Source organism: Mobula birostris, chromosome 11, assembly GCF_030028105.1.
Source record: "Mobula birostris isolate sMobBir1 chromosome 11, sMobBir1.hap1, whole genome shotgun sequence".
In the NCBI taxonomy this organism is placed as follows: Eukaryota; Metazoa; Chordata; class Chondrichthyes; order Myliobatiformes; family Myliobatidae; genus Mobula; species Mobula birostris.
The window spans coordinates 88,784,923-88,810,323 of NC_092380.1; the positions used below are offsets into that span (position 1 = coordinate 88,784,923).

Consider the following 25,401-nt stretch of genomic DNA (forward strand, 5'->3'; position numbering starts at 1 on the left):
ATGGCCAGACTGATTCAAGCTGCCAGGAAGGTGATAGTAACTCAAATAAGTATGGTTTACAACATGGTGTGCAGAAGAGCATCTCTGAGCACATAACATGTTGAACATTGAAGTGGATGAGCTACAGCAGCAGAAGACCATGAACATGTATCAGTGGCCGTTTTATTAGATATAGGAGGTTCTGAATAAAGTGCCACTGAGTGTATGTATATAGTCTCCACTTACATATTTGTAGGAATGTGTTTGGGATAATTCACTTCAAATTAGCTGTTAGCTTCATATTTAATGGAACATTGGTTGAAGTTCAATCACTAAACATAATCCTTTACTAAATTTCATATGTTGAAAAAGAATAGCCTTTGACTTCAAGTACTTTTTTACAGAAGCTGTTTAATGTCTTTTTAATTCTTTTAAATAAAGATTGTACTTTTTACGCCATTCCTAGGCAAGTGATTTGCTTTAACAGTCTAACTCAAATTGATTTATTCATTTGTTCTTTTTTGAAGAAAGACTCAAAATATGAAGAACTGTAATCCAACATGTAGATAATTTTGTTTGTAGACCCATATCTCGTCACTCAGTGCCATTGACCTGTAGTGATCTTCCCCAAAAAGCAATCTCATGCACACATGGAGAAGAATTCATTTTCCCTTGTTTACAATATTCTTTTTCACCAGATTTGGTTATTTACTTCCTTTCAGGAGTTTCTCTGCCTATTGTAAGGAATTGCAGTGGGAATCACCTATATAGGAACCCTTCATGAAGGGTTAATGAGTTTTGCATGTAAGCATTTTTTATTCAGTTGCATTTAACTAATGTGCTATCAAATGATATCCTTAGAAAAAATATTGTATTTACACATCTTAATCATGTAAAATTCCAGAATTTAGGATTTCCTTCCCAGTGGAAATAAGTAACCATTGAACCACATTGAATGCATTTAGGAAAGTTAGAGTGATATCGACCCTCATCCAAGATGCTCGACAGATGTCAGGGTTTGAATGCCATAACCTCCAACAAAATTAAATCTTGCAACGTAGGGGACACCAGAGCTTCACTTCTAGATGAGCTCAATGCCTTCTATGCTCACTTTGACCACTAGAACCACTGCACACGCACGTCTCCCAATGATGCTTTGGTCTTGGTTTCTGAAGATGACACGCGAATTGCCTTCAAGAGAGTGAATCCAAAGAAAGCATCCAGTCTGGATGGAGACTGGCCATGTACTGAAGACCTGTGCTGACCAACTGGCTGGTGTGTTCATGGATATCTTCAGCTACTCGCTCTAGCAATGTGTGGTACCCACCCGCTTCAAGGAGTCTTCAATTGTACAGGTGCCCAAAAAGAGCGTGGTAACTTATCTAAAAGACTGTTGCCAGTGGCACTTATATCCATAGTGATGAAGTGTTTTGAGAGGCAGGTGTTGAAACATATCGGCTCCCGTCTGAGTGGTGAGTTAGATCTGCTCCAATTTGCCTACAAAGCAACAGGTCTACAGCAGGTGCCATCTCATTTGGTCATCACACAATCCTGGAATATTTGGACAGCAAAGATGCATATGTCAGGATGCTCTCTGTCAATTATAACTCAGCATTTAATACCATCATCCCCTGAAAACTAATCAATAAACTCCAAGACCTGGGCCTCAGTACCCCCTTGTGCAATGGGACCCTGGATTTGCTCACTTCCAAACCTCAGTCAGTTTAGATTGGCAAAGCATCTCCTCCACAATCTCCATCAGCACAGAAGCACCACAGGGATATGTGCCTAACCCCCTGCTGAACTCGCTTTACACCTATGACTGTGTGGCTAAGTATAGCTCCACCATATACAAGTTTGCTGATAACACCAATATTGCAGACTGTACCAAAGGTGATGATAAATCAACATACAGGAGGGAAATTGAAAATTTGGCTGAGTGGTGTAATAGCAATAACCTCTCACTCAATGTTAATAAGACCAAGGAACTGATTGAAGACTTCAGGAGAGAGAAGGCAGAGGTCCATGAGCCAGTAATCATCAGAGGTGGAGAGGGTCAGTAACTTTAAGTTCCTGGGTGACCTGTCCTGGACCCATCACATAAATACAATTGCAAAGAAAGTATGACAGCGTCTTTACTTCCTCAGGAGTCTGCGGAGATTCAGCATGTCATCAAAAATCTTGGCAAACCTCTACAGATATGTCGTGGAAGGTGTGCTGACTGGCTGTATTACAGCTGGTACGGGAACACCAATGCCTTTGAGCAGAAAATCCTAAAAAAAGGTAGTGGATTCAGCCCAGTACATCACAGGTAAAGCCCTCCCAACCATGAACATATCTACATGAAACACTGCCTTAGAAAAGCAGCATCCATCATCAAAGATCCTCACCACCCAGGCTGTGCTCTTTTCTCACTGCTGCCATCAGGTAGAAGGTACAGGTGCTTCAGGACTCACACCATCGGGTTCAAGAACCATTACTACCCCTCAACCATCAGGTTCTTGAACAAAAGGGGATAACTGCATTCATTCAGTTTCTGGTGTTCCCACAACCAGTGGTCTCACTTTAAGGACTCTATGCTCTCATTACTTATATTTACATTTGCACAGTTTGTTGTTTGTTAATCCTGTTTATAGTTACCATTCTATAGATTTGCTAAGTATGGCCACAGGAAAAATAATCTCAAGGTTCTATGTGGTGACGTGTGTACCCTAATAATAAATCTTACTTTGAACTTGGAAGGAGTCAAAGTTGTTTTACATTTTGTATCTTCCTATCTTTGATTTCAACTTTTTTGATTGAAAACTATTCATTAGTGATAGAACATAGAACAGCACAGCATGTTATAGGCCCTTCGGCCCATGATGTTGTGCCAACCCTTTAGCCTACTCCAAGATCAATCTAATCTTTTCCTCCCACAAAGCTGTTCATTCCTTCCATCCATCTGCCTATCTAAGAGTGTATTCATTGTTCCTAATATATCTACCTCTACCACCAGTCCTGGCAGCACATTCCACGCACTTACCACTCTCTGAGTTAAAAAAACCTACCTCTAATATGCCCCCTTTACTTTCCTCCAAATACCTGAAACTTAGGCCCCCTCGTGTTAGCTATTTCCACCCTGGAGAAGGCTTTCCTATCTATGCCACATCATCCTGTATACTTCTCATGTGATCTGTATGCTTTTATTGCAAATTTGAACTAAGTATGCATGCTGAATGTTATGTGGCAGTTTTATAACACTCTAGTTAAGCCACATCTGGAGTTTCAATTCTGGTTTCTTTGTTATAGGAAGAATGTGGAGGCTTTGGAGAGGGTGCAGAAGAGGTTTGCTAGGGTGTCGTCTACATTAAAGGGCATGTTCTATGAGGAGAGTTTGGCAGAGTTGGGTTAATTTCTCTGGAGTGGTGGTGACTTGGAGGAAGATCTGATAGAAGTTTATAAGGTTATGAGGGGAATAGACAGGGTGAATTAGTACACGCTTTGTCCCTCTCAGGTTGGGTGGGATGAGAACTAGAGGTCATAGCTGAAATGTTTAGGGGGAAATCTGAGGGGAAACTACTTCACTCAGTTGTGAAGTGAGTGGGATCAAACTGCCAGCAAACGTGATAGATATGTGTTCAGTTGTAACATTTAAGAGGAGTTTGGATAGCTACATGGATTAGAATGGTATGGGAGGGTTATAGTCTGGGTGCAAGTAGATGGGGCTAGGCAAAAATTCAGACTAGCATGGACTTAGATGGCTGAAAGGCCTTTTTCTGTGCTGTCGTGTGCTATGACTCAATGATTTTGAGGGGCATAAGTAAGAGTACACAGCAGTATCTTTTTCCTAGGGTTGAAATACTTAGTAATAGAAGACATGCATTTAAAGTGAGAGGGGGTGAATTCAAAGCAGATGTGTGGGGCTAGTTTTCTACACATATATGTGCGTGCCTAGGTTCTGATGCCAGGTATGATAGTGGAGGAAAATATGATAGAGGTATCTAAGAGCCTTTTTGATAGCACAAGCAGATGGGTGATAGGTGAATCCAGGTGAAGAAGGTAGGTAGGTGGAGGAGGGGGAAATTACAACTGATCTGAAAAGCTCAGAGGTGATTGGTGGATAAGAGGGCTGAATAAGTTGGAATCTGAAAGGGAGGACATTCGACAATGGAATAAAGGGTAGTAAGGGGGGGGAATAACAAGGAGCAAGTTGTGGATCATGGGCAGCATGAGGGCAGGGGAGGGGAAAAAGAAGGGTGAGGGGCCAGAAGAATAAGGGAAAACAAAAATGGTGGAGAGGGGCTGTGGAAAAACAGATGGACGCAGTTACCTGAAGATAGGGAAATTGACGGTGATGCGGCAGGTTGGGAAGTACCAGGATGGCATATGAGGTGCTTGATCCTGTGACCTGCACCTAGCCTCAATTTCAATATCCATTACGTACTTTTAATCAGGCCAAGCTGCCTTTCAATTAAGATAATGCTGTATAACATTGAAATCAGTATGATCAGCTCAAAGCAATTCTATATCTTGACCAGTTAAATGGTGTAAACCCCTCTTTTATAAAGCTATCTTCTGACTTTTTTTTTGTTTTGAAGCAGGATTGTATTATGCGTATGTGTTACGCTGTCCTATGTGTGTAACAATGTTCTATGAAACAAGCTTAAGATTTTGTGCTGTTCTCATCATTCTGCAAATGTTTTGTGAATATTTTTAGTTGTCCCAGCATTTTTAAAGGGAACATTCCATAGTGCTCCTTTCAGTGTAAAACATGGACAGATTCCAGAAGAATTCATGGGCTTAATGTTTTGAAAGAGGAGTTCTGCTATATTGGTTGCTGACATTACATGTTTTTGAATGTTGTTCCCAATTCTGCTGTTTTTAGAAACAATTATGTATGAAGATTTTAACTGGTAAAGCGCTGTTGTTTGTTTCATAGTTCAATATTACTTGAAGGGATCTTGATTGATTTTATGGCCAACATCAGGAGCCTCGTAGAATCTCCATTTGACATCACAGCCAAACAAAAAGATTTTCCCAAGAAGACATCCATAATTTTTGTGCTCTACAGTAGTTTGTTGTACACTTAATTGAGAATTGTGGCTGCTTCCCTCAGTTATTTCTGGCTTGATATTGTATGTATCCTTTTTCAGAGGTCAGAACATATATATGGAGGAATTATTTAGAAGTACATGCTTGTCAGTTTCAACAGTGAATGTTTCATGTGTTGCAGATGGACCCTATCAGGAACCAAGACTCACAGCTTGGTATGGACAGCTCCCCTACACATACTCTGGCTCAACTATGAAATCAAACCCTCATGTAGGTTATTTCCATCTGTCTTAAAGTCAACTGCTCATGTCTTTGAACATGTCAAAATATTTTTAATATATAATCAGGTGATAAGTTACTGTGTTCCTTTTAGTGGCATCCTCTATTATCTATGCTGAAGGATCTCATTGAGGAATTAACCGGATACACCTTTAATTCTCTTCTATGCAATCTGTACCGAAATTGTAAGGACAGCATTGATTGGCACAGTGATGATGAACCATCATTGGGAAGAAGCCCAGTTATTGCATCACTCAGCTTTGGGGAAACCAGGAATTTTGAAATGAGGAAGAAACCACCTCCAGTAAGTACACTTGAAAAGAAAATTGCTTTGCAAGCACTGGATACGATAAGATTGTATGTTATTTGTTTCATGTATAATTTTATTTATTATGGATGCAGTAAAATCTCATTTATCTCTTGCAATAGAGAGGGAATTTAAGAGGTTAATGGAACTATTTTATAAAAAGGTTGATCTTGATCATATAATGTAGAAATATTAGTTTCAAAAAGTACTAATAACAAAAGTTGTCATTAAAATAGGTAAACTATAATTGGGTGACAAATAAGTAGTTGATTGTTAAAATAGGATACACATTGATTTATGATTTTGTTCATCATGGTTGCAAGTAGTTTAATATTCTGCAGCTAAACATCAAGAATCAAAATCAGGTTTATTATCACTGACATATGTCATGAAATTTGTCGTTTTGCGGAAGCTGTACACTGCAGTACATAAGAAATTACTCTCAGTGACAATAAGAAATACAAACCAAATAAATATATGGTGCATTAGTGAATTAGTATTCATGAGTTCATGATTTGTTCAGAAATATGTTAGCAGAGGAGAGGAAGCTGTTCATAAACATTGAGTGTGAATCTTTAAGCACCTGTACTTCCTCGTTGATGGTAGCAATTAGGAGAGGGCATGTCCTGGATGATGTGGGTTCTTAATGATAGATGCCACTTTCCTGAAGCATCACCTATTGAAGACATCCTTGATGGTAAGGAGGCCAGTGCCCATGATGGAGTTGGCTGAGCTTACAACCCTTTGCAGCCTTTTCAGATCCTGTGCATTGGTGTCTCCATACCAGACGGTGATACAGCTGGTCATAATGCATTCTGTGGTACTTCTTTGGTGACATAGCAAATCTCCTCAATCTTCTCATGATATATAGCCACTGGCTTGCCTTCTTTGTAATTACATCAATCTGCTGGACCCGGGATAGGTCTTCAAACATGTTGACATCCAGAAAGTTGAAGCTCCTCACCTTTTCCATTGCTGACTCCTCGATGTGGTCTGGTATGTGTTCTGCTGACTTCCCCTTTCTGAAGTCCACAATCAATTCCTTGGTCTTATTGGCATTGAGTGCAAAGTTGTTGTTGCGACATTACTCAACTAGGCGACCTATCTCACTCCAGTATGCTCCTCGTCACCATTTGAGATTCTGCCAACAACATTCGCATCATCAGCAAATTATAAATGGTGTTTGAGCTGTGCCTAGCCACAAGGTCATGAGTGTCAAGACAGTAGAGCATTGGGCTAAGTATGCATCCTTCAGGGATGCCAGTGTTGATTGTCAGCGAGGAGGAAATGTTAATTCCAATCTGCATAGACTGTGGTCTCCCAATGGGGAAGTCAAGAATCTATTTGCAGAAGGAGATACACAAGCCAAGGTTTTGAAGTTTGTTGATTAATGCAGACGAGACGATGGTGTTGAGCGCTGTCTTCTAATCAATAGCAGTAGCTTCAGAATCAGAATTCAGAATCAGGTTTAATATCACCGGCATGTGACATGAAATTTGTTAACTTAGCAGCAGCAGTTCAATGAAATACATAATCTAGCAGAGATAATAATAATAAATAACATTTTAAAAAATAATTATAAATAAATCAATTATGGTATACATATATTGAATAGATTTTTTTAAACGTGCAAAAACAGAAATATTGTATATTTTTTTTAAAAAGTGAGGTAGTGTCCAAAGATTCAATGTCCATTTAGGAATCGGATGACAGAGGGGAAGAAGCTGTTTCTGAATCGCTGAGCGTGTGCCTTCAGGCTTCTGTACCTCCTACCGGATGGTAACAGTGAGAAAAGGGCATGCTCTGGGCGCTGGAGGTCCTTAATAATGGACACTGCCTTTCTGAGACACCGCTCCCTGAAGGTGTCCTGGGTACTTTGTAGGCTAGTACCCAAGATGGAGCTGACTAGATTTACAGCCTTCTGCAGCTTCTTTCGGTCCTGTGCAGTAGCCCCTCCATACCAGACCTGTCAGAATGCTCTCCATGGTACAACTGTAGAAGTTTTTAAAGTGTATTTGTTGACATTCCAAATCTCTTCAAACCCCTAGTATAGCTAATGTCTTGCCTTCTTTGTAACTCAGAGATCCTGACATCCAGGAACTTGAAGCTGCTCACTCTCTCCACTTCTGACCCTTCTATGAGGATTAGTGTGTATTCCTTCGCCTTACCCTTCCTGAAGTCCACAATCAGCTCTTTTATCTTCCTGATGTTGAGTTCCAGGTTGTTGCTACGGCACCACTCCACTAGTTGGCATATCTCAGTCCTGTACGCCCTCTCGTCACCACCTGAGATTCTACCAACAATGGTTGTATCGTCAGCAAATTTATAAATGGTATTTGAGCTATGCTTAGCCACACAGTCATGTGTATATAGAGAGTAGAGCAGTGGGCTAAGCACACATCCCTGAGGTGCACCAGTGTTGATCGCCAGCAAGGAGGATGTGTGATCACCAATTTGCACGGATTGAGGTCTTCCGGTTAGGAAGTCAAGGATCCACAGTGGGAGGTACAGAGGCCCAGGTCAGTGATGCCCAGAGACGTGGGTGTATTGTTATCCTGGTAGTCCAAAGTCAAGCGGGAAGCCCATTAGATTGCATCAGTTTTAGACCAAGTTTATCGTTATTCAGCTATATACATGAAAACCGCTAAATGATATATTGTTCCTCTGGGACCAATATACATAGTACTTATAGTTACACACAGCATACATACTCAAGATCCAGCATGTATAGTTACAAAATAATACTAGCACAAGTCCCAGAGTGGCATGGCCTGAAGCTTGGCAGGTGGTGACGAAGTATGAGGTGCATATTTATGTTACTGGGACTATTATAATAAAACAAGCAGTAATATGAAAGATGAAGTGGTAGCAACTAATGATGAAAAGTGACTGGTGCAGGATGAGGGTATGTATATGAGTTGAGGTGTGGTGGTGGGGGCGTGCAGTAGGGTGTGCACGTATACTGGGTGGCAGCAGGGTATTAAGTCTAAAATTCCACCCTGACAGTTCTGGTACTTATATTACAGTACCTTCTACCTGACAGCCTAAGGTCCAAAAGATTGTGGGAAGGATGGGAGGAGTCTTTGACAATGCTAGAGGCATTGCATATGCTTCACATATATGTCCTGAAATGGGAGAGAACTTGCACCATTCACGCCTCTCTTTATATCATTAGCACAGAAGTGGAAACTGCGAGCAGTTTCTAACTCCTGGGAGTGTACATCCTGCACAACCTCTCATGGTCCCAGAACACATTATGCACAGTCAGGAGAACTCATCAATGCCTCTACTTTCTAAGAAGGCTGAAGAGAGCTGTACTATACACATCCATACTGACATCATTCTACAGATGCGCCGTAGAAAGCATCCTAAAAAGCTGCATTATTGCATAGTATGGAAACTGCACTATGGCAAACATGAAGGCTTTACAACGGTAGTCAAAACTGCCAAATGCATCACCAGCACCAGCTTATTCACCATCAAGGACATATGTACATACAGAAAGGTGCCAGTAAAGGGCCAGTAACATCATGATCTCACCCACCCTGCGCATGGACTGTTTATCCCACTCCTATCAGGGAGGAGGCGATGTGGCTTCCACGCCAGGACCACCAGACTCAAAACCAGTTACTTCCCCAAGCAGTAAGGTTGATCAATATCACCACTCAGAAACCCATCCAACTACACCCCCCAGCACCACTACCTTATCATTTCCTGTCATAGAGTCACCTTCTGTACAGACACCGCTGCACCTAATGTTGCTTTGTGGACAAATGATCAATCTAGTTATATTAGCTATCTTATGTATTTGTATTTATTGTGTTTATTTTTTGGATCCAGAGTGAGTAACAAGTATTTTGTTTTCCTTTACACTTGTGTACAGGAAATGACATTAAACAATCTTGAATTTTGAGAGAAACCATGATGATATTTGCAGCAGTCCTTGTTATCCGTTGCTGGGTTTTGTGAAGAGATACCAGACAGTGATGCAGCTGTAGGACACTGGTGATGGTGCTCCAGTTGAATGTGGTGAGAATGGGGGCAGGGGGTGGTGGTTGAACCTCAGTCCAGCAAGAAGACCAAAGTGATAATATTGCACCCATTGTAAACTTCACTGCTTTGATGTTTGTAAGGTCCCAAGCCAGAATATTTCCAGGAGTAGCTAATAATAGTCATTCCTAAGAATAGCATGCACAAATATCCTGTGCCATGATCTAAATGGGTTGTTTCTCAGGAAATTACATCATTTGATTGTTCCAGATGTGGAAATTGCACTAAACATATAAAGGTGATTTGTACTTGCCTATTTTGTTGCCATGCCTTTAGTCTTTCTGTGAATCCATGAACTGTGATTGCTTTGATAATATTAGGATTCAGTGCATCTCCATTTAGTTTTTAAGTGACAACAAATGTATTTGAACAGCGTGACCTATTTATGAACTTTGATACAGTAAATTGTTCTCTGAATATATCTTGCAATCATATTTTTTTAAAAATCACACATATATCCTCACCAAACAATACAGCAATGCTTTGGCACTCATTTAAGTGTTAAGACACTCATTTAAGTGAATATTTTATCTCGATATTTAGGAGCTGGACTTCATACTGACGTTTGTTCAAGCTGAGCCTGATAATGGAGGAAGTTGGTGGTGTCTCATTGATCTTTTGCTCAGTTGATAGCTGTAAATTATACACACATGCACAAGTGCACACTTTAAATTTTACTTTTCATTTTTATTTCACATTTTCCTTTTTTATTTCACTTTTGATTTCATTCTTTTATGCATCATGCCTTTTTCTTTTGAGAAGGGTGCAGAGGAGAGCAGACTGCAGTATCTAACATTAGGTATTTGAATAAAAAGTTATAGAAACAAAACAAAAATCATTGCCTCTCCAAACTTGAAAACTGCCAAATGGAAAAGCCACCCTTAACAGAGCTATGTGATACAAAGTAGAATAAAAGGCATTTATCTGCTCTACTTCAAGTTACATAATGATTTGGATGAAGAAAACTCGTTAAGGTTTGCAATGTGAAAGAATGATGATTGCAACCTATTTCAGAATGAAAAGCTGCCCATAAATCTAGTGAAGGCTGGCTCTGGTTTTTCCTTCTCTGAGGTTAAATGCATCTCTGAGAGCAGTTAGCAATCCCAGCTATCATCTTGCTAGCCAAGCAGTCAATCTTAAAATCTTGAAGTATATTGCAGGGTGCTAAAGAATGAATGTGAATATATGTAATGATCACAGAGAAGCTACAAGATAAAGTATATTTGGAAATATTTATTGTGCAATATTATGGCAGTAATCCTTCCATTTCTCCTGGTTTGCTCGATTTCATTGAAGAAAGCTCCAAAACGTTGAAGCCTGTGGTGGAGAGCCGATTCACTGAAATCAGCTCAGACATCCCACCCTGCAAAAACTCATTTCAGGGAGGTAGCACCATCAATTTGCGGGAAACTCCCGGAACTTCCGGGAAAGTTGGGATGTCTGCAGTAGAGTAGCTCCTGAGTAGCTAGCCAGCTAGTTTAAATAACGTTAGCTACGCTAATGAACGAATGGCAGCTGTTAAACTCACCTCAACATGTCTTTCACAGTCTTAACCCACCATGGGCAATAGAAAAATCACTGTTGCAAACAGTGCAGCGAGCAACACTGTCATTATTTTTGACCCCTATTAGGCAGGGGTACACTTTAGGGTAGTCTGGGGTGACATATGTTTTATATTTTCCGTTTTTTGGAACACTCTCCCATGGCGCGCGCTCTCTTTCTCTCTCTCGCGGTCGCTCTCACTCACTCGCTCTCAAAAAAATTGATTTCCGGGACATTGTATATAATTTGCGGGCATCAGGGAGCCACTATTAGTACGTGGGAGACTCCTGGAACTTCTGGGAGAGGTGGGATGTCTGCCAACTTCTGCATTTCTTCATTGCCATGCACTGAATTCACAAAATTGCAGTATCAAGATATAATCAGAGTGAACATGAAATTTTACCACAGTGCCATCCCCATTTTAAAAATAATAAGGAAAATTTAAGATTTAAATCACAGAACAAGAAGTGACCTCTAGCTGCTATGAACTTTAAAAAGATGATTGGATTTAGATATTGGAATGACCAAAGAGAAAAAGAGTAAGGCTCCAAATGATCAGTAGAAATCAGTAGGGTGAATTGCTACTTTGATATAGGACATGAACCATTGAGATTCATTTTCCCTGAGACTTTGTTTAAGTTTAAGATTTTTTCAGATCAGCTTTAAGATTACTTTATTTGTCACATACAAAGATACATTAAAATATGTAGTGAAATGCATAGTTTGCGTCAGATCAGGAAGTTTGGCACTGGGGGAGCCCTCGAGAGTTGCCATACTTTCTCTGCCAACATAGTACGCCCACAACTTACTAAACCTAACTCTAGCCATAAGTCTTTGGAATGTGGGAGGAAACCATGCAGTCACAGGGAGAACGGGCAACTCCTTACAGGCGGTGGCAGTAATCGATCCACGATTGGGAGTCACTGGTGCTGCTAAGCAGTTGTGCTAACCACTACCCTCCTGTGCCACCCGTTGTTTGCTGAAAGTTTCTCATTTCCATTATTTCAGTGGGTGCCCAGTTAAGAGGTCCAATAAATTAATGAATGACATTGATTCTGTTTCAGTCAATCATTCAAATAAAATATCAAATTTGGCTCTTCTTTAATTTTTTCATTTCCCTTTTATTATTGTTCTCTCTGTCTACCTCATTTAATATTCCACATTATTTTATATCTCAAAGCTGGTATAGTTCTCTCTTTTCTGGGACTGTAGCATATACTGTGACTGTACTGCCTGAGTAACAGAAACACATTCCACCCCCCATCCCCCTAAGGAGCCTTATTTTTGACATTTCTTTTGAGACAGATTTTTTGTAACTAACAATTTAAGTTTCACTAAAAGCAGTGGTGTTCTCTGAGTTGTGCCTCCACTGCATCTAATCATTGTCCTTGTATTTATCTCAAGATTCATGTTGCTCTTCATAAGAAATTAAATTGATTCACATTGTCTATGTCTGCAGTCTACTTTGAAAATCAAACTCCTGTTTTTCACAAAGCTGCTTTTAAAACAATATGTAAGCGTGTAGCTTTGGTTAAATGATAGTGGCAGTACTGGGACTACTGAAAATTGTGTGGGTGGCTTTAACAATACATGGAAAATCTAACATGATGCTGAAGGTTTCCATGGCAACTACTTAAATACAGGTTTCAATTGTATATGCAGACATTTCTGAAAAGCTTTTCCAAATTTAAAAAAATATAAGAGTCTGTTGCTTCCTGTGGTTAAATTAATTACACCTAATAATGTGTAAGACCTTAAGAAGTTCAATACAGACAGTGCTTTATTTTATCATTTTGTGCTTGTTTAACTCTGAATTGCAAAAAGTTAGAGATCGGATGTTAAGAATGCTCAAAAATTACGATGTATTCATTACATTGTGGTTTTATTTGAGAAAGCAATATCCATCAATGTTGTTAATTAGAGGTGTTTTGTGAACTGCATCATTACATGGTTTGAGTAATCATTGGCTGAGTTCAAATAGAAGGTGAACACTGAATTCCTCCATGGGAAAGGAAATGGAAATTTTGCGTGACTGCCTGTTGTACAGGATTTCCTGAGTTGAAGAGGAGGTGGAGGGAACTGCAAACTTTTTTTTTTTAGCAAATCATGGAGAAAAGCACACCCTTGATTATCACTGATATCACTGACTTCTCTCTCCTGAGTAATCCAAAATCAGCTATGGTCTGTGCCTGACATTTAAAACTTGCTGAATGCTTGCCCTCCATTGACTTTAGGTGTACGTACTGGTGGCAAATAAACTCTTCTTGGGCTTCCAGCTGGATACAGGTATTGATTATAACCAACATTATTGATAATAACCAACGATGAAGATGGCAGAGTTTGTCATCAAAATATTGGTTATTATCAATACCTGTACTCAGTTGGAAACCTGAGAAAAGTTTATTTGTCATATCTGCCGGGAAAGCACTAGATCCATTGTTATAATGGTGGCATTTTTTCTGGGGGTACGAGGGGATTGGTTATTACAGATCACTGCACAAAATGTCAGACAAGCTGTAATCAAAATTACTTTTTATGCAAGGTTTAACTTCAGAGATTCACTAGTCTGTCAGTTGCTTGTTCAAGAATAAACATGTTAATAATTGCAAAAATATTGTTGAATGACTGAGCACTCGGTATTTGTAGGTATCTTTTTCTGTCATGTGACAATAAGAATGAGTTGTCTGTTTTGTATTGTATATATTCCAGATTGGGAATAATATTTTGCATTCTTATAAGCTTCTCCATTTTTGCTTAATTGTTAATATCATCCTCCATTTCAAGCATACTTAATTTTTCTGATGTGGGTGCAAAAGCAATTTGTCAGCAGTTTTGGATTCACTGCTGGAGAGAGTTTGCATTGCATAACACCTTATAATGTGTCTCATTGGATTATTATAAGCTTTGACAGTAGTTCACCTTCTGAGAGATGAGGGTAAGATTTATAGTCTAATAGTTTCCAAAGTCCGGTCATGTGAAATGTATAAATTTTAACCCCATAATATATTTTAGTCATGTTTGAAGACACACATGTTTTTGATGCTCCATTCAGTGCTCTCTGACTGTTTCACTAATTCAATCTTTGCTACTATAGTCAATCCATTTACCATATCTCCAGTGTAGCTTTCCATCTTGCAGGACCTCTGACAACCAATGTCACACTCTAGTGTTATACAGTGATGTTTGAATCTGCTTGTTCTATACACAGTTTAATAGTGACAGGGTTGTTCCCAGTAGTATTGTACCCCATTGTTATGCAGTTTCTTCCCCCAGCAGTGAAGCACCACAGTACTGTACAGTAAATAGATCAGTACCCATCAGTGCTTCACCCAACTGTTCTACTTGTTCTAAGAGAATAAGAGGGAACCATTGAATGTGGTGTATTTGGCTTTTTGAAAGGCTCCCAATAAGGTCCCAGATTGGAGAATAATTAAGAAGGTTAGAACAGACAGAAATGAGGGTGGCATGCTCTCATGGATTGAGAATTGATGTCAGACAAAGCAAAAAGAGAAAATAAATGAACCTTTCTCAGGTTGCCTGACAGAGACACAGTACATCACCTATCAGTGCTTGGTCCCCATCTATTCATAATCTTCATTAGTGATTGTCTGGCAGACTCAATTCTGTATTTCTCAGTTTGTGGCTGGTAAACTAAGTGGACTGTGATCTCAAAGGAAGATAGGAACATAGAAAACCTACAGCACAATACAGGCCCTTCGGCCCACAAAGCTGTGCCGAACATGTCCCTACCTTAGAACTAGCTAGGCTTTACCCATAGCCCTCTATTTTTCTAAGCTCCATGTAGCCATCCAGGAGTCACTTAAAAGACCCTATCGTTTCCACCTCCACCACCACCGCCAGCAGCCCATTCCACGCACTCACCACTCTCTGCATAAAAACTTACCCCTGACATCTCCTCTGTCCCTACTTCCAAGCACCTTAAAACTATGGCCTCTAGTGCTAGCCATTTCAGCTCCAGGGAAAAGCCTCTGACTATCCACACGATCAATGCCTTCTCATTACCTTGTACACCTCTATCAGGTCACCTCTCATCCTCTGTCGCTCCAAGGAGAAAAGCTCGAGTTCACTCAACCTATTCTCATAAGGCATGCTCCCCAATCCAGGCAACATCCTTGTAAATCTGCTCTGCACCCTTTCTATGTTTCTACGTCCTTCCTGTAGCAAGGCAACCGGAATTGAGCACAGTACTCCAAGTGGGGTCTGACCAAGGTCCTATATAGCTGCAACATTACCTCTCAGCTCTTAAACTCAATCCCATGATTGATGAAGGCCATTGCATCGTATGCCTTCTTAACCACAGAGTCAACCTGTATAGCAGCTTTGAGCGTCCTATGGACTCGGACCCCAAGATCCCTCTGATCCTCCACACTGCCAAGAGTCTTTCAATTAATGCTCTATTCTGCCATCATATTTGACCTACCAAAACGAACCACGATGTAAAGAAGCTTCAAAGGGGTATGCATAAATCACTGGATGAAAGCAAGAAATGTAATGTGGAGGAATCTAAGGTAATCTATTTTGGTATTCCATATATGAAATCTGAGTTTTTTTTTAAATAGTGTTGAGTAGTGATGTTCAAAGCCACCTCTGTGTTTGTAACAAGTCACTGAAAGCCAATGTGCAGGTGCAGTTAGGAAGGCAAATGATGTGTTTGCTTTCATTGTGAAAGAATTTGAATACAGGCAGAAGTAGATCTTACTTCAATTGTGAGGAATTTGCAGAAATTCCATGTGGAATATTCTATATGCTGGTCTCTTTGCTGAAAAAAGCATGCACTTGCCTGAGGGAGACAGTGAAGGTTCACTAAAAGTTTTTGAAGTCTACTAAAGGTTCATCTTAAAGTTGAAGAGGTTGGATGTAGGGATTATTTTCTTTGGTTAAGGGGTCATTGTTGCTGAATGTTTAAGACTTAGAAGAAGATAAACTCAGAGCCAAGCATGCTTTTGATTTGATTAGCTCTCCAATATTTGTATTGATTTTTCTGTATTGGAGTGCTGTGTGAGAAGAGGCAAGCTCAAAGTGGGCATTATGCAAAATGTCAAAATGCAGTTTGTTTTAATATGATGTGCAAATGTGAATTTTTAAAAAATTTAGCCATTAAAGTTCAGAAATCCATTATCTGCTATACATACAGATGCAATAGCCTATTTGATTTTAATTATTTGAAGTATCAGAGAATAATTTTATTTAATACATATGTCTTTCTCCATCAGAAGTAACTTGCAACTGTTGTTATTTAATTTTTGAAGGAATCTTTTGCACTGTTAGCAGAGTGAGTTCAGAGTTGTTAACTATTTTAATTACATGAACATCTGTTAAGATTGTGTACTTAATGTTACTTGCAAAAGTAACTCACCAACACTTTGACAATTGAACCTCTTATTATCAGCTGGTTAGCTGATTGAGTGATGTCACAGTATAACCTTATACTGAAAGTCAGTAAGACTAAGGAATTGATTGTGGACTTCAGGAAGGGACATCAAGGGAACAGACACCAGTCCTCATCGACAGATCAGAAGTGGAAGGGATGAGCAGTTTCAAGTTCCTGGGTGTCAACATCTCTGAGGATCTACTCTGGGCTCAATGTTTTGATACACTTGCAAAGAGGGCACAGCAGTGGCTATATTTTATTAGAAGTTTGGGGAGAATTTGTACATCACCAAAAGTACTTTGCAAGTTTCTACAGGTACTGTGGAGAGCATTTTAACTGGTTTCATTGTAGGGTACTGGGTGAAAACATATGCACAATCCACAACCACCGACATTGAATTGGGTTTCACTTTAAGAAGATGGCCTGCCGTGATGACATAAGGATATGAAGTTTTTACCACGTTTTGTTTTCTGCGTTTGGTGGACAGCACAGGAGTTGTTATGGTTTCGCTTAAACTTAGAACACCTCTGCTGTTGTATTTTTGAAAATCTGCATCAGCATCATCATCATCTGGTATGGAGGGACCACTGCACAGGATCAGAAAATGCTGCATAATATTGTAAACTGAGGCAGCTTCATGATTGTCACTGACCTCTCCAGCATCCAGGACACCTTCAAAAGGCGTTGCCTCAAAAAGGCAGCATCCATCAGCACAGACCCCCATCACCCAGAACATGCTTCTTTCTCATTACTGCCATCAAGGAGGTAGTACAGGAGCCTGAAGACACACACTCAACATATCTAGACCAGCTTGTTCCCCTCTGCCATCAGATTTCTGAATGGTCGATGAACCCATGAACACTCCCGCAGTATTTTTCCCTCTCATTTTTGCACTACTTATTTAATTTAATTTTCTTTTTTATAATATATACTTTTGGAATATATATATTTTTATTATTATGTATTACAATGCACCGCTGCCACAAAACAACAAATTTCACAACATATGCCAGTGATATTAAACCTGACTCTGATTCTAATTGTGATCTAAAAACTTACTATTTCATTGGCAGGTCAGTTGAATTATGGTAGTCAAAGGCTAAATTATGACAGTCAAAATTAGTTTATTATTTTATTAAATTAGTAATATTTCTAGAATATCTCTTTGAATAGATGGCCCAGAATATTCAATAATAAGCTCTTATTAGGGAAAACAGGTTTCAAATTTTGCTAAGTTACTTAGCCATACACTGGGGGATTCAGGGACAGATAGCACCATCAATAGATTCTCTAAAAGTTTTCAAAGATTACCAAAATAAATTATCCTCCATGCCTCAGGAATTCTGTCTCATGGTCTTATTATTAATCCAGAAGTATTATTGAGAATAAGGGGATAAATGTGTTTTCATTTTCATTTTTATGAACAGTTTTGAGCATTTCATATTTTTAAAAGAACAATATTTGAAAAGTTAATTGACTGGGATGTGAGGAAGTCTTCAGGCAACCAGAGCTCGTGACTAGAACTGTACTCAGAAGTAACATAACCTCAATAAATATCATGAGTAATTATAACATTCTTAAATTGTTTCATCATGTGTCATTTTATTCAGGAAGAGAAAGGGGATTATACCTATGCAGAAAGAATTCGCATTCCATTAAGCCATGGGTGTTTGCTGATAATGGAAGGGAGCACCCAGAAGGATTGGCAGGTGAGGCACTTTAAGTTAAACATCAGGCTTTCTTTATGCTTTCTTTATCATGAGTCTGACTATGTTCCAGTTCACAGAAACTAATTTTCTGCAGGTTCATATTTATCTGAGGTTAAAGGGACAGCAAAGAGTTGGTACTGCTGGGGGAGAAGACAGAAACACTTGCACCCTACATGATCTCAGGATGAATAGTGCAAGTGACTGGATACATCTTTAATAATGAAATATGGCATCCACTTTGTGCATAACAGATCTCATGTAGAGAGAACAAAGCAAGACATAACTGAGAAGGGAGTGAATTTCTTGATGTACCTTTCGGATTTTTTTCCTTGCCTTTTTTACCTCAACAGAACACAGTCATTATCTTTAAAGGGCAATGGCAGGTCACGTCAACATTTAAAAAAAAGAACTAGATGAAGCAAAGTGAGGGAAGAATTCCTGCTGCTCCTCAGCACGTGATTGTTTCAGTGCCTGCAAAGCAATGCCTACAATAGTCACAGCAAAATTAACTGAATGGAAGGAGACTGCTTAGTCTACTGAGGCTGTGTTGGTTTTCTATGTCCAATAGTTTTTGACTCTTCAGCAGGTGGGCACTGTTTTACACAAGAGGTTCTGCAGATGCTGGAAATCCAGGGTAACACATACAAAATGCTGGAAGAACTCGGCAAGTCAGGCAACATCTATGGAAAAGAATAGAGTGCACATTTCAGGTCAAAACCGTGTATCCATTAGTAAATAGGCAGTGAATGCAGAGTGGAGTAGGTTAAAGTGCTGAAACAGTTTGAGATTAAGGAGGAGGTAGTGCTGTCTCTTCTGAAAAGCATTAAAGTGGATAAATCCCCAGGGCCTGATGGTTTATATTACAGAATTGTGAAACAGCAAGTGAGGAGATTGCTGGGCTTTGATAAATGTCTTTGTGTCTACATTGGCAATAGGTGAGGTCCTGGAAGACTGGAGAGCAGCAAATGTGCCTTTCTTAAAGAAAGAGAATAAGGATAATCCAGGTAACTATCGGCCAGTAAGCCTCAGTTCAATAGTAGGGAAAATATTGAAGACAGTACTTGAGGGATAGGACTGATGTGCATTTGAAAGGCGTAGCCTGCTTAGGTACAGTCAGCATGGCTTGCTGCAGAGCAGGAGTTCATAACTAGTGCTGTTCCACAAGGATTAGTGCTGGGACCTCTGTGATGTATCAGTGATTTGGATGGAAATGTACCTGGATAGATTAGCAAGTTTGTGGAGTCAGAGCAAGATTGGTGGAGTTGTGGACTGTGTAAAGGACTATTAAAGAATATAGCAGAATTTAGATCCCTTACAGATATAGGCAGAGAAGTGGCACATGAAGTTTAATCCAGGTAAATGTAAGGTCAGTGTTGCTCTTTGAAAGGTCAAATGAAAGGAGAAAGTATGTAGTTAATGCTAGACCCCTTAATAACATTGTAATACAGAGGAGTATTAGGGACTAGGTTCATAGTTCACTTAAAGTGCCAATGCAAGTGGATAAAGTGGTAAAGAAGGTATTGGCATGCTTGTTTTCATTGGGTATGAGAGTAAGGATGTCATGCTGAGGCTATATAAAACTTTAGTCATACCACACTGAATATTCCATGCAGTTCTGGTTGTGTCACTGCAAAAATAAAGTGGACTCACAACACACTGGAGGAACTCAGCAGGTCGAGCAGCATCCGTGGAAACGATCAGTCAACGTTTCAGGCTGGAACCCTTCGTCAAGTTCCAGCCCGAAAGGTTGACTGATCATTTCCACGGATGCTGCCCGACCTGCTGAGTTCCTCCAGCATGTTGTGAGTGTTGCTTTGACTCCAGCATCTGCAGAGAATTTTGTGTTTAAAAATAATGTGGAGATTGTGGAAAGAGTGCAGAAGAGGTTTACCAGGATACTGCCTGGATTACAGGGGAAAGTTTGGGCAAATTTGGGATGCTCTCCCTAGAGCATTGGAGGTTGAGCAGTTTTTAAATGAGAGGCATAGATAGGGTTGACAGTCAGAATCTTTTTCCCCAGGGTAGAAATGTCAAACACCAGGGGACATGCTTTTAAGATTAGAGGAGGGTATTTAAAGGCGACATGGCAGGTTTTTTTGACACAGAGTGTGGTAGTTGTCTAGAATCAATAAACATGTCACTCCGTTGAGCAATCTTCCCACTTGCTTCTTTCAAAATTCTGGAATATATACCATCAGAAGACCCAGCACTACCACCTCCTTGACCTCAAACTGTTCCAGCACACTAACATACTCCACTCTAGAGTCTGATAGAGTTTGAGGCTTTTAGATAGACATGTAAGTACGCTGTTTTCATTATACACAGAGGAACAGTTATTATAAATTGGCATCAAAATCAGCACATCATGAGCCAAATGGCTGTACTGTTCTATGTATGCAAGATTATTTAGTATCCAACTGTGCCCTTTTTAGCCACGTCTCAACAACTCCATAGTCCCACATGACGAATTGCACCTGCAGTTCTCCAATTTTGATAACTCGGTTCATAGGTCTTGAACTGTCCCCTATTCTGCTGTGAAGTAAGATGGTACTTTTTCTTTCCTGAATACTGTCCGTCTCTCTCAGTGCATCTTTTGTTTTCCATCTCAATGCTATTTCTAGGTGCCGGCCTGTCTTTTCCCACTGGATAAATGTACCCACCTGGACACAGCAGCATTAGTAATATTAATCCCACCTCCTTTGAAGTTGGGCACACCTGGTCTGCATAAGTCTCAGCTCTCCAAAACTACAGTGTATTTAATGTACCAGGAATCTAAAGCCATTCCTCCAGTAATACTTTTCTCAATACTATCATATGCCTTCTATACCTATACTTGCTGGCAGATACCACTGAGTGATAGAGATTGCTATCTTTAAGGCCCTGTGTAAAATCTAGTAACTCTTTAAAACTACCTGCAGGATTTCATCCCTTATTCTGTTTTAGTATCCATTTGGACCACAACATTTAGCTGTTAACTCTGTACTTCAGAATGCTAGTGTAGAAAGAATGCTGTAGAATGGTGTCAGAATGCCAGTGTTGATGGCTTTAGTTCAGACACCTGGTACCATTTGGCAATTGTATCTCTGATCACATAGATGCATTCCTTTAGGGTTTTGGATCTTGAGGGAATCAAGGGATGAAATGGTTAGTGCAACTATGTGTTCTTTGGTAACAGGTCAACTGTGATCTTAATGAATAGCAGAGTAGGTAGAAGGGACTGAAAGAGCTTCACTTTCATAAATAATTACCTCTGCTTCCCTAACTATAGAATACCCTGTAACTCTCAGTGCCTTGATCTTTCTCCTTGCTGTACAGCAGAACAATTCTTCAGGGATCTCCTCATCTACTGGACTGTACTTTTATATCTTTGTGGCAGACATCCAGTTCCCTTTCCCCATGCACACCTTTGAGCTGTGGAGGGTGACCAGCTCCTGAAGTGTGCCATCCAAAATTTGTCAATCATTATTCAATGTAATTTTACTCACACTTGGTAACAAATTCTGTTTTCCAGCAACAAAAGGATTTAGTTTGATTTAATGCAAGTTAATTACCTTGTATGTGGCACTAAGCCTTTTTAAAACATTTTTGATTATTAGAACAGCAAAGTATTCTCAGTTGATTTCATCTCTTCTGAACTGCGTAGAATAGATATTAAGCCTTTTCATTAATATTATTGTTTTGAACAATTCCAGTGTCTAAAAAATGTGCTCCTCTCACAACTTTGCCAATATTCTCAGTTCTTAGACCAATATATTGACTGTAATGGTAGATTTTCTAGGGATTTGATAAAGTAAACAGCTAGCCGATGTATTCCAGGAACAGACAAAGTAATGTAAGATCTCTAACTCCAATTAATCATCTTCACAGCAATAACTGGTCTGCCAATTAATTGCAGTTAAACATTATGATTAATACACTAATTTTATTTAGGTTAATATTTTAGCACAATCAGATACATTTGCTACTCTGAGAATACCTTGAAACTGCCTGCATCCTTAAATAAAACTCAAGACTGAGCTTTCTGCACATGTGTGGCATTGCCAGGGATACGGCAATGTGTGGTGCAGCAGCATCTGTCGATAGTGTGCATCACAGATCCTGAAGCCAAATGCAAGCTGGCTCTCATTTACTCCTGGGGCCTCAGCAAATCAGCTGCTTCATAAATCTACACCCTCAGTCTGCAGGGTAGAGCACTGTTGTGTTCAAAACCAAAATTAAGCACATTAAATTGTTATATTAATCACAATTAATTTTTAATTGCATGTCGGAAAAAATTATAAAACAACTAACACAGAGCGGTGTTCCAGTATGCTGTGAAGAAGCATAATTAGACAAAATCTGATACAACCCAAAGAGATAAGGATAGTAACATAAGAGACTGTTGATGTTCGGATCTGGAGCAAAAGACAAACTGCTGGAGGAACTCACTGGTTCAACCAGTATCTGTGGAGGCAAACGCAGAGTCAGTGGTTCAAGTCGAGACCCTGCATCAGGGCTGTTCACAAAAAGCTTGTCAGAAAAAGTAGAATTTAAGCAGGGTGTTAAAGGAAGAGTGAGAAACAAGAGTTTAGTGAAATTCCTACCTTGGAAGTATCTAATGAGCAATAAACAAGGCCAGAATTAGAGGGATACAAAGTAAGAGTGCAAGGAAGAGCCGAAGAAGATGGCTATGGCTTCTCATTCCTGCTGTGCCATCTAGTGAAATCATGAATGATGTGTTTTTTTTAATTTGTTGCCACTTTTCTGTGCTGATTCAAATACTTTCATTCTGTTAATAACCAAAAAATTACTACTCTATCTAAATAGATGATATACTGGAGGGAGTAAAGAACTGAAGGGATTTGAGATTTCTTTTGGCTAGAGATGATATAGAAAAATACAGCAAAGACCCAGGTCTTTCAGCCAAACAACTCTATGCTGACCTCATTCTTTACCAAGCTAGATGAGGTGGATGGTAGTAGTGTTTTCCCCAGGAAAAATCCAGAATTAAACAAATTTTGAAATAATCCATAGATTTAGGGTGAGAAGGAAAAGATTGAAAAGGGACTTGGGGGGCAACTTTTTCACAGAGAGGGTAGTGAGTATACAAAACTAATTGCCAGACAAAGTGTTTGAGGCAGGTACAACAGTATAATTTAAGAAGTACTTTGAAAGGTACGTGCAAGGGTTGAGCTTGGAGAGGGGTATGGGCTGAGTGCAGGAAGCTGGGTAGGCACCGTGGTTGACATGGAATTGTTAGACCTGTATCTGTACTATATAGCTCTATGCTCTGTGAATCTGTGACATCTGCAGTGGAAGAAGACAGTCTTTGAGGGGAAGGTGAAAGTGAAAAGCAGATCAGGAACTGCAAAGGTATCGTGGGTTTATTTGACAGTCCTTATAAAATGCAAGTTGTTTTTCAGAATCAAGCGACAAAGTCTAGATATTTTGGAGTTTCAAAATATTTTGGAGCAATAATAAATAACTTGGGATGGGAATAGAGCAAGAGGAAAAGTATTTCCTCTGAAAGCTAGATGTAGAAAGCTTGGGGTTATTAATATGGAGGGGAGGGGGATATAAAGAATAAGGTTGCTAATATAGATCGAGGGAGAGCCATAGAAATTTTGCTTTGACGAAGTGAATGAGAGGGCAAACCAAAGTAACTTACTGATAGGTAGAACTTAATGAGAGAAGATGAAGGCAGAAGAAACCATTGAAGGGCATGATGATTTGAGATGGACAGTGAAAGCACAGAAAAGAGAATACCTCAGGAAGACTGAATAGTAACTCGAAAGAGTGAATGAGGTCACTATTAGAACAGGGTGTAGAAAACAAAGAATCGTGACATCTGCACTATTAATCTTTGAATGCATTTTTCTATTGTTCTCAGCATCGAGTTCCAAAAGAATACCATGATAGAAATCCACGAATAAACCTAACATTTAGAACAGTTTATCCTGAGGCATGATTAAACTGAAGATAATGTTAGACGTGAAGATGCATTTGATGCGGAGCTGTACAAAAATAACTGAAAGAGCAGAAGTCTTCAATTGAACTTTGATAGTTTTTGTTTGAAAGCAGGAACTTTAGGTACTACATTAATAATTTTTTGAAAACATCCTCAATAGGTATTGTTGCCATTAACACAAACAAAGTTTCATACAAATGTGTTTAAGAATTTGTCTGTTAATGTTTACAATTCTGAGGCACTGGACTTGTATTTTAAAGAAGAATGTCTGGAAAGTTTCACTGTTGCAAGTTTAGGAAAAATGAAGTATGAATCCATAATTTCATTGGTGGCGAAAATTTATTTCTAAATTATGTTATTAAGTCATTTTTGAATTTTTTGGGAAAAAAAATTTCAAATTGTGACTGTGTACAAATCTAGAAAAAGTTTCTTGTACGGAAATGTGTCATGGAAAGTTTGGAACCTGAAATTATTTATTGAAGGCTTAGATGTTTGTTTGAAAGCCAAGGTTAAGTTTCACCATTGAATAATTAAAAATTGAACTAGAGTATGAGAGGAAGGATTTTGGTGAGAGAAAACAATGAAAAAGTTGATTGCATTTTTTTTTGTAAAATAGTTGCTGAAAACATTATATAGTAAAAGTTTAAAAACATGTTCAAAGGCACGTTTAATTTTGTATGATATGAAATGTCCAGAAATAGTTATCATTTAAACATAATGCACTTTGGAACTGATGGAATTAATGACATCATGAAATATAAATAGGTACACACTAAATAAATTGATTGTTAATCAAAGGTGTGAGTTTACTTTTTATTACAGTTTGCTTCAGTGAACATAAATTAGTCAGTTTTGTACAAAAGTGCACATCATTGCAGGACAATCATTTTAAGCTATATTTGTTTTTATGCTATTTAACAATCTAAGCGAAACATGTTCCTATATTTGTTATTAAGAGATTATTTTAATATTCGGGTAGTAAGATAATGTTAATAAAAATGGGCGTGCATGCTCAACTTTGATGTTTCGGGTTTCTCTATGGATTAACCTTGCAAAAGGATTGACTTGCTGTGTACTCATACCAATGACTATTCAACATGTTTTGTTGCTTAAGTATTGTGTGCACCCCTAGTTGTCTTGATTTGCTGGATGGGGGATCATA

General features: G+C 39.1%; 1 protein-coding gene across 3 annotated transcripts in view; it reads left to right on the forward strand.

Annotated features, from left to right (window-relative positions):
* Window positions 1–25,039, forward strand: part of alkbh3 (alkB homolog 3, alpha-ketoglutarate dependent dioxygenase) — a 63,665-nt gene extending 38,626 nt beyond the window's left edge. The window contains exons 7-10 of one of the 3 annotated variants that reach the window (XR_011887799.1): window positions 5,195–5,283; window positions 5,387–5,596; window positions 9,483–9,628; window positions 18,194–18,264. Coding sequence is in view for 2 of the 3 variants with exons in the window: in XM_072272683.1 (XP_072128784.1) it covers window positions 5,195–5,283; window positions 5,387–5,596; window positions 18,194–18,292; window positions 18,387–18,509 (521 nt within the window). In the remaining variant the exon portion in view is untranslated. Of the gene's footprint in view, window positions 1–5,194; window positions 5,284–5,386; window positions 5,597–9,482; window positions 9,629–18,193; window positions 18,293–18,386; window positions 18,989–24,161 lie in introns of those variants that run through there. The other 2 variants (XM_072272684.1, XM_072272683.1) reach the window with 2 other exon arrangements.
* The last annotated feature ends 362 nt before the right edge of the window (window positions 25,040–25,401 follow it).